At 28.5% G+C, this 15,027-nt stretch overlaps 3 protein-coding genes across 4 annotated transcripts in view; all 3 read left to right on the forward strand.

Annotated features, from left to right (window-relative positions):
- LOC100200716 (sodium/hydrogen exchanger 8) overlaps positions 1-4,214 on the forward strand; it is a 52,069-nt gene extending 47,855 nt beyond the window's left edge. Inside the window, exons 11-16 of one of the 2 annotated variants that reach the window (XM_065816686.1) lie at positions 901-983; positions 2,273-2,384; positions 2,479-2,624; positions 3,208-3,270; positions 3,363-3,494; positions 3,664-4,214. In XM_065816686.1, the coding sequence (XP_065672758.1) occupies positions 901-983; positions 2,273-2,384; positions 2,479-2,624; positions 3,208-3,270; positions 3,363-3,494; positions 3,664-3,768 (641 nt within the window). In that variant the 3' untranslated portion in view covers positions 3,769-4,214. The remainder of the gene's footprint in view (positions 1-900; positions 984-2,272; positions 2,385-2,478; positions 2,625-3,207; positions 3,271-3,362; positions 3,495-3,663) is intronic. The other variant, XM_065816685.1, reaches the window with a different exon arrangement.
- A 3,134-nt stretch (positions 4,215-7,348) lies between these two features.
- LOC136089531 (uncharacterized) lies at positions 7,349-8,026 on the forward strand. Its single transcript, XM_065815583.1, has one exon. It carries the CDS (start codon positions 7,349-7,351, stop codon positions 8,024-8,026), a length of 678 nt encoding a protein of 225 aa, XP_065671655.1.
- A 1,449-nt stretch (positions 8,027-9,475) lies between these two features.
- Positions 9,476-10,411, forward strand: LOC136089532 (uncharacterized). Its single transcript, XM_065815584.1, has one exon. It carries the CDS (start codon positions 9,476-9,478, stop codon positions 10,409-10,411), a length of 936 nt encoding a protein of 311 aa, XP_065671656.1.
- The last annotated feature ends 4,616 nt before the right edge of the window (positions 10,412-15,027 follow it).

Below are 15,027 nucleotides of genomic sequence, written 5' to 3' on the forward strand. Positions count from 1 at the left end.
TAATGAGTCTAGTGTTATCACTCTCCCAACCATAAAGCAGAACCATGTCCAAAGAACTTTTTTTTTTTATTATCTCTTGAATCTATTTACTACCCTCTTACTGTCATTCCAAAAAAACTATAACTAAATAAACAGACAAAGATTCTATTGTCAGACATTACTGCTGCATCACTGAACACCGTTACATCAGCATCACCAGTCTGAATATCATTCAAGTCGCAGTCATTTTTGTTTTGTTTTATTCAATTAAAAAAGGTTTTTTAATTTATAAACTCTGGGATTATAATAACACATTTCAGAGTTTAATAATCAAGCGTGACCTTGGATTGTGAACTCCTGGTAATATCTTTTTTACAAAAACCTTACTCGAAGGTTTTTAATTCTTATTGTTAACAACTTTCTGGTAAAAAATTTTAAAAATTTGTAATTGTTTAGCTGGTTCTTTAATAAAAAGTTTTTAAATGGTGTGGAACGAGATTGTTGATTTGTTTGAGAAGTTTTTCAATTGTGTGGAGCAAGATTGTTGATATGTTTGAGAAGTTTTTCAATGGTGTGGAACAAAATAAGTTGTAACTATCTTAATTAAAAAACTTTTTATAAGAAAAATATATAGAATATTAATATTTTTTTAAAAAGAGTCTTGACAGTCAAAATCTTCTTGAGGATTCTCACTCTCTTCTTCTTAAGTTTGAGCTATTTCTCTTTCTCTTATTTATTTTTTTTACTGTTCTTTATCGTTATTTTTTACTTTTAAAGTTGTTAAAAGTAGTTAAAACCTATCAAAAAAATCGTTATCTCTAGCTAATAACCAGGCTTTCACAAAATTAACTAGATCCATTAGGTTCTCGGTATTTTAATTTTTTTTTAATTGTTATTTTTGAAAGTTTGCTTATTTTTTAGAAACCTGTGTGTTTGCTTATCTTGGGATGTCAATATTTAGTTATACACACAAAATTGAAATTTCGTTTGTGGTTTGGAGTGTGGTAAATCTTTTTTTTCTTTTCAATATTCGAGCTTGTTTTTTGTTTGCTAGTTTTAAAATATTTTTTTAATATTTTTTTATTTAATGAATTTGCTCACATCAAAGCTCCCATCAAGTAACCCCTTGCTCCCATCAAGTAACCCCTCACACATCAAGTAACCCCAAACTTGTCACACATCAAGTAACCCTAAACTTGCTCCCATCAAGTAACCCCTAACTATACTATAAATCAATATACAACTGTTTAAATTGGTAGAAAAACAAAAGATTTAAAGATTAAGAAACTAGTTGAGAAACTGGTGACTAAAGAAACTGGTTGACTAAAGACATAAAACACTGTAAATTGTATGATTCAAGAAAACATGATAATGTGAAGGAATTCCACTTTAACAAATTTTTTTCTCGCACATGAGTGCAAAATAAACTAGCTAAAAAAAAAATTTAAGCACAAAAGAGCATTTACAATAAAAGTATGCAAATTGACAAATGATGTGTATCTCAACTATGAGTTTTGGTTAATAGATTTGATACAAGCATTTTTAACAATATATACAATGCATTTTTAAATCTTGCTTAAAGCAAAAGACTCATTAGAAAAACCAGCCGATATATGACAGCAGTATACTATACAAGAATTAATAAGAGATTTATAAAGATAGAAAATAAAATCAGGAAAAGAAATAAGGAGCGGGCAATATTTTTTCTCAATAAAGAGAGACAAACATAGGTGCTAACTTTACAACGAATATCAGTAGTAAATGGTTTTTCCAAGAAAATGTTAAGTTGAAAACAATATTGCAATATATTACCAGTAAATTATTGAGTTATGTTTGGGTTACTTTTTGTTGTGGATGAGGCCAACCGCTGCAAGCTTTAAGCTGTCATAAAAAAGAATAGAAGATTGATTCTAGATAACTTTTTGTCAAGTCTGAGAGTATCAGCAAATAGCTCCATAAAGCTTATCAAAGAATAGTCAGAGGATTCAAACTTAATTTTGCAACGAATAAATTTGCAAAATAATGAATCTAAATATGTGTACAGGTATGTGATTATTAAAGTCTTACAAATTAACAAATACACCAAAAAAATTTTAGTTATTGTTGATATAAATTTTCATTTTGCAAATAAACAATGTATTTAACTGCATATAAAGATAGATATGAGAAAAATAATTTTTTTAAATTATTTCATTAATGTTCAAAAATCATTTAAAAGATATATTAGATATTTATTTTTTTTTTATAAAAGTATTAGATATTGTTTTTCTTTACAAATCAAAATTATCTTTAGATTTTTTGCCTGATTGGAAGAGCTTTTAATGTCTTTCCTTTGTCATTTATTCTGAACTATTTCAGAGAAACAAAAATAAACAGAAGATATCAAGTGATAATGTGGTTCAGTGGTAAATTTATTGTTTAATTTTTCCATTGTTCTAAACTGCTATCTACTTAAGAAATACTTTTAACAGCTCAATTTTATATCTTTTTTTTATCTAGGGCTTCGAGGAGCCATCGCATTTGCATTGTGTTTAAATTTAGAAGAATTTGAACCTGAAAAAAGAAGACTTCTTGTGAGCACATCTCTTGTAATCATTTTGTTTACAATATTCATATTAGGTGGATCCACTCTTCCACTGTTAAAGGTTTTTACTTTATAATTTTAAACATTTAGTTTTTATTATTATAATTAGTTTAGAGTTTTAATAATTATTAATTACCAGGTTTTTAATCATGATTAATGGCAATAAGCCAAGATTCATAACAAAATTTTTAAGTAAAGAAATGATAAAAGTTTAAACACATTTAAATAAAACTAATAACAAAATGAAATATTTACGTTTTAAAAATTATACTTTTAAAGAATTTTCTATTTAAAGGTTTCTAATAGGTTTTTAAAATATAAATTATTATTGGCTGTAAATATTATTATTAGTATAATAATATTTTTTTATTATTGTTGGTAAACAAATATTGTTAAGGTTTTAAAGAAATATTTATTTTTAAGTTACAAAACCTAAGCTTACTTCTTACCTGTACAGTTTGTACAGTTTGTACCTGTACCTTGTACCTGTACAGTTTCATTGATAAATTTAAACTTCTCTTTATAGCTAAACAATTGAAAAGAAGGAGAATATAATCAGTCTTCAGAAGTTACTCATAATGTTACTCTGACCTTATTTAAATATACTGAATATTAATAGCTCAAAATTTTTTTTTTTCTTTTAGTTTTTAAAAGCGACTACAATAAACAGCAATGAAACACTGACTTTAAGTAAAACTGCAGCTGAGGTTGGTTTTTTTCTTACAATTGTTTCTTTTTTATTCATTCATCAAACGTTTTGAGCTTAAAGTAAAAATTCAAAATAATTATTTTTTTACAGGGTAGTGCTGTTGAACCTGATCAGCTGACCGATGATGAATGGAGACTAACACATAAAATTGCTATGAAAGGCTTTATTAAATTGGATGCAAAATATCTCGTACCTTTTTTTACAAGAACAATTACGAGACAGGTTTTTAATTAGATTTTAAAATTAATTTAATGACTCTTTTTTGCTTTTTTTTATATAAAATTCACAAATGCATAGAAATATTCATGTCACAAAAACATAGAAATTTTGTGTGAGTTTGTTAACATATATATTTTGTACAAAAAAATGCAATTTTTCTTAATAAATTCAGGAAATTATTGACGCTCATCATGAAATGGAGTTAATGACGTCACGTTGGTACAACGAAGTTCGTGAATCGCCCGAAGGAAGTAATGAAAAACTAATGGGAACATAAAAAAACAATCAATAATGTTGCGGTCTTGAGCAAAACGTTAGATTCAATAGTTTTTTATTATTTTGTCAAGTTATTTTTCTCGTTTTTTAAAATTATTTTTTTAGTAACGCAAATGTTTTTTTTTTAGTTGTCATTATGATATTATTCATGGTATCATTATTTTTATTATATTTTTAGTCTATTTATTAATTATTTATGAAGTTATAAAAATTTTTAAAAAGTTTTTGAGATGATATGATCAAGAAACAAAAGTTTTTGATGTAAAATGGTGTAAAAGTTTTTTTAATGTAAATTTTTTTCATAGCACAAATATAAATTTTGCCCCCTCCCCATCCTTCTATCTCGCTGTTACTGTATTTACAGCTTAATTTAATATTGTAAGATTTATTTAATTTACACTTACAAATTGTATAAAAATGCTTTCTAAAAGATAAAACCTACCTAAAGTTGAATTGTTTTTTGAATCCAAAGATAACGATTTCACGTTTTCGTAATATTTAAAACAGTTTTTTTCATACCTTCTGTCAATTAAATCTTTAAACTTATATTCAAGTATTTACAACATCTCTTACAAACAATACCTAAGTATCTCTTATATTATTATTAAAGCGTGTACACGAAATAAATGTGAAAGAATAAGCACGTCATTTTTTTTTCAGTGGTTGTATTAAAATCTTTTTAATTGTTTTGTATTTTGTTTACAACGTGTTGTGGCTTCAAAAAAATGTTATTTTTTGGAGTTAACTTGAAATTAGTTTTAAAAATGACAAAAGAAGAAGGCGTAAGATAAAAAATTATGCACAAATATTTACAAAATCCTAATTGTAGCTACAATTCAATAGCAAAATCGTTGCAAATACATCCATACACCGTTAGTCGTGTTATTCAACGTTTTTTCAAAACAAAATTGATCAAACGCAAATCTGGTGGTGGAAGAAAGGAAGGTTTTAAAGATACAAAACTAGTTAGAAAACTGGTTAACAGTTTTAAGAATAACCCAAGCCTTTCACTAAGAGAACGCGTAAAAATATATAGATTTTCTCATAGTTTTGTTGCAAAAGTTAGAAATAAACATGGTTTTCATTCTTTCAAAGCACAAAAAGTGCCCAACCGTTCTGAAACTCGACAAAAAAGTGCAAGAACCCGCGGCAGAAAGTTGTATGTCAATTTTATTTCTAAAATTTTCTGTATTATTGAAGACGATGAAACTTACATCAAGTACGATCATCAACAAATTCCTGGTGTTGTTTATTATATTGCCAAATATAGAGGAAAAGCAGCTAAGAAATTTAAATACGCAAAACATGACAAGTTCGCTTAAAAAGCTTTGATTTGGCAAGCTATTTGCAGTTGTGGCAAAAAATCAGCACCTTATATTTCTCAGTCCACACTTTCTGGTCAAATATATGTTAAAGAATGTTTAAAAAAACGCCTTTTACCTCTCATTAAATCACACAATAAGAGGCCTGTGTTCTGGCCTGATTTAGCTTCAATTCATTATTGTAAACTAGCTATGGAATGGTATAAAAAGAATAATGTGAAATTTGTGCCTAAAACAGAAAATCCTCTAAACTGCCCAGAATTGAGAGTTATTGAAAAGTACTGGGCTATTATTAAAAGAAAAGTAAAAAACAAAAAAGCTTTGCAGAAACATTAAAGATATTAAAGTATCATTTAAAAAAGCATCAAATAGTTTTGATTCTTATTCTCTGCGCAAGCTTATGGGTACCACTACAGCAAAAGCTCGAAACTTTATTAGATTCCTACAGGAATAATTAATTTTTTTTTTTAATGTTTGATCTTCTTATATTATTGTATTAAAATTATTACTTGGTTCGAAATTTTTAATTTTTTTTTTCTACTTTCACATTTCACATTCGTGTATACGCTTTATTAATTATTTCTGAAGCATTTTCGATTTTTTAATAATTTTTCTATGAAAAAAAAAATTGTCTAAAATTAATAAAGTTATTATATTTAAAATATTTTTGTCTAAAGTTAATACAAAATTTTTATAAAATAAATTATTAAAAACTTTAAAAAAAATTTTTTGAAATATTATATAAGCAACTCACTACACTCAATCTGCAACAAAAACTAAAAAAAACTAATGAACCTCTTCATAGTTCCGATAATTTCGTGCGCGCGCATATTTAATAGTACGTCATGCGTTCCCTAAGCGCAAAATCGCATGAAAGAAAGTTAATACACAGATATATTATGAAAGCATTCTTGAATGAAACAGTTGTTTAAATGAAATTTCGTTTCTTTTTTTTTCATAATAAAGACATCGATTTTGCTCTATTTAAGTTTATTTTAACTACTATAAGTCTAAATTTTTACTATTCATATATTTATACTTTTTATATGTTTGTGTTATAGAATACATATGAAAGAAATAAAAGCTCATAAAGAGTGTGAAAATGCACAACCATCGTTGTTTTTGTGTGTGTATATATATTAGTCAAATTCATTAGACGCGGTCCGCACACTTATGTTTACAATGTTGGGGAAAAAAATAAAAATGGTAGCTTTTCAGTTTGATAAAGTATCAACAAGTGTTCCACAACTTAATATTTATACTTTTTCTGGCTAAATTTTTAAAACGCTTTAATTGTATTGCGCTTCTGCTTTATGCTTTATAAAAATTTTAAATCAAAAGATTCGAATGGTCTACTCAAAATACTATCGTTTACCAAGATCAAAAAGTGTACAAATAACCTATATGAAGTTGTTTAAAACAAGTTTATAAAAAGAGAGGTTTAATACAAACAATTTGCCAGAAATACAAAGAATTTGCCAGACATTATTATTTCAGTTAAATAATAAGAAAAAAAATGCAAAAAAAACTGACTAGCTAAATAAAACTTGAATCAATCATAAAAACAAAGTGATATGAAAAAACAAAAATAAAGTTCAGCAGAGAGAAAATTATTGTTATAAAAATTATAAAAGGAACCCTTTATATATACAAATTCAAAAATAAAATTTTCAAAATGTTAAAATTGCTTTTATCTCGAAAAAACTACAATGGCAAAAAACTTTAAGTTTTTTATAAACTTTCTTAATGATTTTAACATAACAAAATTAGATTGCAAAACTTGATTTCAAGATAATTTCAGTTTTTCATTTTCTTTTAATCATATATTGAATTTACTGTTTCTTCAACAATTACTAATAAGGTATTAATTTGTTTAATTTAAAAATGTTTGATGTATTGCAGCTGTACACTCAATCTGTAGCTGGCATTGAACATAAAATTAAAGAAAATTTCGACTTGTTGTTCATGGCCCAACACAATTAACAGACTCTTGAGTTTTCTAGTCTAACAAACTTCTTGATAGATCTAATTTATCAGGGCTACAACCATATTTATTGTTGATTAGCCTAATAAAGTATAGGTATGTTGTGATTCCTAGTGTTTATATTATTGTTTTTGAACTATTTGTGTTATGTATATATTTAAACTCTTATATCTTTAGATTAGTACATTATTGTTGAATAAAGCCTTTATCAAAAGGTTTATGTTGTTATTAGATTCATCACAATTTATTCAACATAAATAATATATATATATAAAATGTCAAAGATCTTAAAACCAACGAGGCTTGATCTTGACCATAATGCACCAACTGCTTCGAAAGAATGGAAGCATTGGAAACGAACATTTGAGAATTTCAGAGAGGATTGTGGAGAAGAAGCTCCAGATAAATTTCGCTCCATCATTAATTTTGTATCATCAAATGTTTATGATTACATTGAAGAGTGTGATTCTTATGAGAGCATTATTGAAACACTGGAAAACTTATATATAAAAACCCCTAATGAAATTTTTGCAAGGCATCAATTACTTATAAGACATCAAACATCAGGTGAATCTCTTGAAGACTTTCTTCAGGAACTACGCAAACTTAGCAAAAACTGTAACTATAAAGATGTTTCAGCTCAACAATATCGAGAGGAACAAATAAGAGATGCTTTTATTTCTGGAATAACTTCAAATTACATTCGCCAACGCCTTCTTGAAAATTCAACATTGAATTTACAATCAGCATTTAACCAAGCTCGCTCTCTTGACATTGCTCAGAGGAACTCTGAGTCTTATATACAGAAACCCCTCTCATCATCAACCAGTCCAAATATTGTTGCTACTATAAAGTTACCAGAAGAACCTTCAGCAGCACTCAATGCAATACCTGTTCATCCACAAACAAATTGTATTTATTGTGGTAATCAACCTCACAACCAACTTAATTGAACCTCTGCTCGGAAAAATTGTCCGGCTCAAAATGTTACATGTTTTAAATGTGGAAAAAAAGGACATTTCTCCAAAGTTTGTCTTGGCTGGCCAATCAAAAAGACCCACAGTGTTACAGCTGCAGTGCATAAACCAAGTTTGTGTACTGTTTCAAGTGGTTGTCCTGAGAGCCTTTTTCATGCATCTGTTGTTGTCAAAATTAATGGTGAATCATTAACAGCGCTAATTGATTCTTGTTGTTCAGATAATTTTATAAGCAAAAAAATTATTGATACTTTGAAAATAAAAACATTACCCAGTAAAAGAAAATTTCTATGGTCCTCACAACAATGGAGTCTCGATTAGTGGGTTGTTGTTCAGTTAACCTCGAACTAAATGGTTTACTGTATAATAATGTTCAATTTGATATCTTGGAAAATCTTTGTAGTGATATCATACTTGGCTATGACTTCCAAAAGCAACACAAAAATCTTATTTTTCCATTTGGTGGAGAAAAAGAAGACTTAATAGTCACAAGGAAAAATAACCTATGTGCACTGCAAAAGGCTAAAATAAAAATACCTTCCTTGTTTACAAGTATTTCAGATAAAACGCAGCCAATAGCTACTAAATCAAGAAGATTTAATAAAGATAACCAAAATTTTATTGAAAGTGAAATATCACAGCTATTATCAGATGGTATAACTGAGCCATGTTTCTCACCATGGAGAGCCCAAGTAGTGGTTGTAAAGGATCTTACTAAATCAAACAAAAAAATACTCTGCATTAAATAATCTCAAACAGTTAACCTTTACACTGAATTAGATGCATATCCTCTTCCTATAATAGATGATATGATAAATGAACTTGCAAAATACAAGGTATTCTCTACCTTCGACTTAAAAAGTGCTTACCATCAAATTCCTATAAAAAATTCAGATAAAAGGTATACAGCATTTGAGGCAAATTGAAAATTGTTCCAATTTTGCAGAATTCCATTTGGAGTTACTAATGGTGTGTCTATGTTCCAAAGATCTATGGACAAATTTGTTGAAGAAGAAAAGTTACATGACACTTTTCCATACCTTGACTATATAACCATTGATGGCTATGATCAGGTACATCATGATGAAAATTGTCTACAATTTCAAAGCGCCTCGCGCTTTGAAATTGTAGACAAAAACGTTGGGGCTTAACATTAAATGAATAAAAATCTGTCATTTCAGTTCCTTCAATAAATATTCTTGGTTATTGCATTAGTCATAACAATATAAAACCAGATACTGAACGATTACGTCCTTTAGATTTACTACCTCCTCCTTCTGATGTTTTATCACTTCGTCGAACTTTGGGTATGTTTTCTTATTACTCAAAATGGATCCCTTCTTTTGCTAATAAATTCGCCCTTTAATTAATGTTAAATCCTTCCCAATCGATAGCGAAGCATTTGATGCATTTCAATTACTTAAAATGGAACTTCACTCTGCCACTTTGAGTTCTATTGATGAGAGCTTACCTTTTGTTGTTGAATGTGATGCATCCGGTGTAGCTGTATCAGCTACCTTGAATCAAAATGGTCGTCCAGTTGCTTTCATGTCTCGGACATTAAACAAAAGTGAAATTAATTATCTAGCAGTAGAAAAAGAAGCGGTAGCTATTATTGAAGCTGTTCGTAAATGGCGACATTTATTGTTACGAAATCAATTCCAGTTAATCACTGATCAGCGTTCTGTAGCTTTTATGTTTGATAACCGAAAGAAAACAAAGATAAAAAATAGTAAGATTCAGTGCTGGAGGATGGAGTTAGCAGAGTTTAGCTATACTATATCGTATCGTCCTGGAAGTGATAATGTATTCCCTGATGCACTTACGCGTGCCCTTTGTGCCACAACTCAACCTCAAACAAACCTAAGCGATATACATAACTGTTTATGTCATCCAGGAGTCACTCGTATGCTTCACTTTGTTAAATCTAAGAACTTACCTTTTTCCACGGAAGAGGTCAAGAAAGTTTGTTCTAACTGCCATATTTGTTCAGAATTAAAACCAACGTTTTATCGATCTGCGAATGTCAGTGAGTTAATCAAATCCATACGTCCAATAAATCGTCTAAGTATAGATTTTAAAGGACCATTGCCGCCTAATTCTAGAAATAAGTATTTATTTACAGTTATTGATGAATATTCGCGGTATCCATTTGCTATCCCGTGTCCAGATATCAATTCAACAACCGTTGTGAAATGTTTAGACCTAATATTCTCTTTTTGTGGTTTTCCAACTTACATTCATTCTGACAGAGGCTCATCATTCATATCTAATGAACTAAAATCTTACCTTACTCAGAAAGGAATTGCAACAAGTAATTCTACTCCATATCATCCTATCAGTAATGGACAAGTTGAGTGATATAATGGTTTGATATGGAGAAATATTTGTTTGGCACTAAAAACCCACAACCTAGATGTTAGAAATTGGGAAGTTTTCTATCCGATGTCCTTCACTCACTCCGTTCGTTATTATCAACTGCAACTAATTGTACACCCCATGAGAGATTATTCAGTTTCCCTCAACGTTCATCATGTGGAACTTCATTACCCTCATGGTCCCATTTTTCTTAAACGTTTCGTGCGAACAAACAAAAACGATAATCTTGTTGATAAAGTCGAATTAGTGGATGTAAACCCAACATATGCTAATATTCGTTACCCTGATGGACGAGAATCAACTATTTCACTTCAAGATCTTGCACCATATTTTGCCCCACAAGAAAAGTCTTATACTATCAATGAGAATAGAATTATTGAATCTCATGATAATGTAAATGCGGAAGTATTTAATGCAAATAGAAGCCCATCACCGAAATCTCATGATAATGTAACTGCCCAAGTATTTAATGTAAATAAAAACCCATCACCAAAAATTACATCTGAAATAAGTGTTGAAGTAAATAAACCAATAAATGAGTCATCTAATGACGTTTTTCGACGTTCTACAAGAACTTGCAAAGTTCCTGTAATATTTGATGACTTTATACTAAACTGATGAAACTAGTCGTCTTTTCTATATAGATGGGAAGATTTTTGTGATTCCTAGTGTTTATATTATTGTTTTTGAACTATTTGTGTTATGTATTTATTTAAACTCTTATATCTTTAGATTAGTGCATTATTGTTGAATAAAGCCTTTATCAAGAGGTTTATCTTTTTATTGGATTCATCACAAGGTACTTTTCAACTTTTGCTTTAGAATGTTTTCAAATAATTTACCTTTTTGAATATTTTCTAAATGGCTTAGGCCTGGTATAAAAAACATTCTAAAAAACATTCCAATATAACATAACTTTAAAAGTTTTTCAAAAAAACCAAGTAAATTAGATAGTCAAGCAGCTGTAACTTTATGTTTTCTGTAATCATGCTACTTTTTTGTATTTTGTTTTGTGCTTATGTAATGAATACCATATCATTTTGGAGCCATGCGGTTACTAAGGTCAATATTTACAATACCAGTATTAAAAAGTTATCTATTAATGAGAAATATGCATAACATAAATGTTGACAGACAAATGATTCGCTTTCAAATTTCAATTTCATTTGTACAAAATAAACACGTTAAAACTAAACAGCCATTTCTTAAAAGTGTAATTTCAATTTTTAAACGATGATACATCTGTTTACAAATAGTTTAGTTCTGGATATGCTGATATAGCAATTGTCATCTTTTTTATTTAGGACTCAGTTAATTTTAAAAAATGATTACACTTTGTAACTGTTCTGTGCAAGAAAGAGCCTAAATCTTTTCTTTTATAGTTTTCATTGTATTTAGTATTTTATCATTATTGTATTTTAAAAATCACAAAAGTGAAAGTAAACCCAGTACACAACCTACTAAAACTAACAGGACAACTTCAATGTTCTATTTTATGAATAAATCAATCAAAAAGTAAAACAACTGATCTCAAATAGTCAATATATAATTTTATACTCATAGATTTAATGCATGTAACGTTTAACCAGGTAACTATTTTATTTTGCAACTTTGTAGCATTTTTTGTTTTTTCAGGAAAACGCAGTTCCCTTCCTTTTTATGGTCACAATATCAGTAAATGATATCTTCACTAATTTTCTTATCGTAAAACATCTTGTTTGATGACCATTCAGCTGTAATTTTCGGTACTTTAAGAGATACTACTTTAAAAATACATGTTTGCTATTTAATAACAATATTCAGTAGCCTATTAGGCTTCCTTTTTTTCTTTTAGCTTTAAAAAACGTAAATACATTTGCATTTTCTTTTTCAATTCCTCGAAAGTATCTTTTTAATCATTTAGGTTTTTAATCATGATGAATTAAGAATTAATAGTAGCAGCGACAGTATTGTTTAGTTGATTTTTTTTAATAACAAAGTAACTATACTTTTTTCCCTACATCGAATTAATTTCGAGACCAGGCCTCTGAAATGAATTTGGCTAATATATATATATATATATATATATATATATATATATATATATATATATATATATATATATATATATATATATATATATATATATATATATATATATATATATATGTATATATTGCAATCTTTTTTCCCGAAAGCTCACTTTTATTAATCAATATTAAAGCATTTACGCTCTATGTACAAATTAGTTTTTGTTTGTTTTTTTCCTTGATTACAAATATTAAATAACAGAATCATATAAACAGTATAGAGTTTAGGTTTAAAATGGTTAAAATAAATTTATATAAAGCTAAATCAATATCTTTTATGAAAAAAGAAAAAAAAATCTCTAGTAAACAACTGTTTCTTTCAAGGTTACTTGTTTTCATGCGATTCTACGCATAAAGAACCATGACGTATTATTAAATATGCGCGCGCATGAAATTATAGGAACTGTGAAGACGTCTATTGATTTTAACACTTGAAGCATCAGATTTTTTGTATACCTAAAAACCCCAAAGTGGATCAATTAATCCAACTTTTAAATTTTTGAACTTTGAAACATATAAATTTTTTTTGTTTAAATGTATGAAACTAACAGTTAAAAGTGTTAGACTTGATGTAAATAATATAAAAAAATACAAATTTCTTTCACCCTACATATATATACATAGGTTTTATACCCAAATTACGGCTCGTTTTATTCTTAGTAGAAATTTAGTAGCATGATTTGCCTAAAGCTTAATTACCAGCATATTAATACAGATTATTTAAACCGAAATAAAAAATGAAAATATTAGCGAATAAAATAAAATATTGTAAGCCCTTCATCCATAAAATATTATGGATGAAGGGTTTACAAGCTTTAGCAAAAAATGTACTGTTTTATTTGCTAATTTATCAAATAAGGGATGGAATATAAGCGACATTGAACTTGATGCTTTCATAGGCTTAATATATCCTCGCGGTTACATGAACGCGTAAAATTTTCCAGTTAAATTCCTATGGTCTAAAAAGTATGGCAACAAAGCTTTTATAAAAATTATGCCGCGTTCTTGATTTGAAAACATCATGAAAAACATTAGATTTGATATACGTTCAGAACGTTGAGAGCTTCTCCATATTGATAAAATTGCTCTTATGTTATGGGTGCTGACAAGATTTGTTGAAAATAGTCAAAAATGCTATGTACCTGAGAAATCTTTAACAATTGATGAGCAGTTGTTCCCAATTAAAGCTTGGTATCGCTTTACACAGTATATGTCTAATAAACGGGAAAAGTTTGAAGTCAAATTCTGGAATTTAGCTGATCTAAAGACTAAATAATGTCTTAGTTACAAACCATATCTAGGTAAAGATAAAAGCCGTGTAGAAAATTTGGGTACTCATGAGGTCATGTCGCTATTGGAACCATATTTTATTAATCTTACTACAGAGAACTTTTTTACAAGTGTCGATCTTGCAACAAAACTTTTGCTAAAGAAACCGTCAATAGTAGGAACAATTAATCATAATATAAAGGAAATTCAAGCATTTGATCCACTTTCACTTTACGATTCGACTTTCTACATAAATGGACCATTGAACTTGATTGTGTACCAGGCAAAGAAGAAGAAAGCTGTAATTTTATAATCAACACTTCATAAAGGGGTGACTAAGCAAAGTAATACGAAGAAAAAGCCCGAGGGAATACTTTATTACAATGCAGAAAAAATGTGAGTTTGATATGTTAGATTCAATATGTCAACAAATGTCAACAAAATCTGGGTGCAGACACTGGCCGCTGGCTATTTTCTTCAATATTTTGGACTTGACCGGTGTAAACACTTGGATCATTTTAAAAAAAGTTACACAACATAAAATTTCGAGATGAAAGTTTCTTTACACTTTTTCTAAACAGTTAAGAGAAGCAAATATTACAAACCATAAGTCCATAGTTGCTGTCAACAGTAATACCACACTAGCTACCAACAGTAACACATAATTATCAACCTGTTCGAGATGTCAGATAAAAACAGACTGCAAGCGTAATCTGATATTAAAAGTATGTGCAAATTGTAGGAAACCTGTTTGTGGAAAGTATTTGCCAAATATATGCAAACATTGCAACTAACTATAACTCTTTGACTAAAATTGTTATGTATATACACGTTTTCTATAAGTTGGATCAATTGATCTACCTTAGGGTTTATAGATATTTAAAGCCGCATCTCTGAATATGTTTTTTATGTAATTTTTTCGTTTTTCAGTAAATAATATCAAAATATTTAAAAGTCATAAAATATCATTTTATCAACATTAAAATTTTAGCTTCAGCAAAGTGTCAACGTCGTATTGGATTAATTGATCCACCTTGGGGCTTCTAGTGTTAAATATAATAAAATCACCATGCCTAATGCGCAAGTGGATTGGTTTGTAGTTCTCATAGTATATCTTTAAAACATTAAAATTCTAAAGTTAAGTTCTTTAATAGAGGCTTTTCAAAACACTTTCAATGATAAGTTTGAAATTAGATAAAAAAAGAATTGGACTTTCGTCGTAAATTTGTGAAGAGAATGATTTTTCAAGTTTTTTATTTT

The sequence above is a fragment of the Hydra vulgaris genome, chromosome 13 (assembly GCF_038396675.1).
Source record: "Hydra vulgaris chromosome 13, alternate assembly HydraT2T_AEP".
Taxonomy (NCBI): domain Eukaryota; kingdom Metazoa; phylum Cnidaria; class Hydrozoa; order Anthoathecata; family Hydridae; genus Hydra; species Hydra vulgaris.

Excerpts from the sequence above, each read along its gene's own strand:
- LOC136089531 (XM_065815583.1), top strand. The coding sequence starts at position 7,349 with ATGTCAAAGATCTTAAAACCAACGAGGCTTGATCTTGACCATAATGCA.
- LOC136089532 (XM_065815584.1), top strand. The coding sequence starts at position 9,476 with ATGGAACTTCACTCTGCCACTTTGAGTTCTATTGATGAGAGCTTACCT.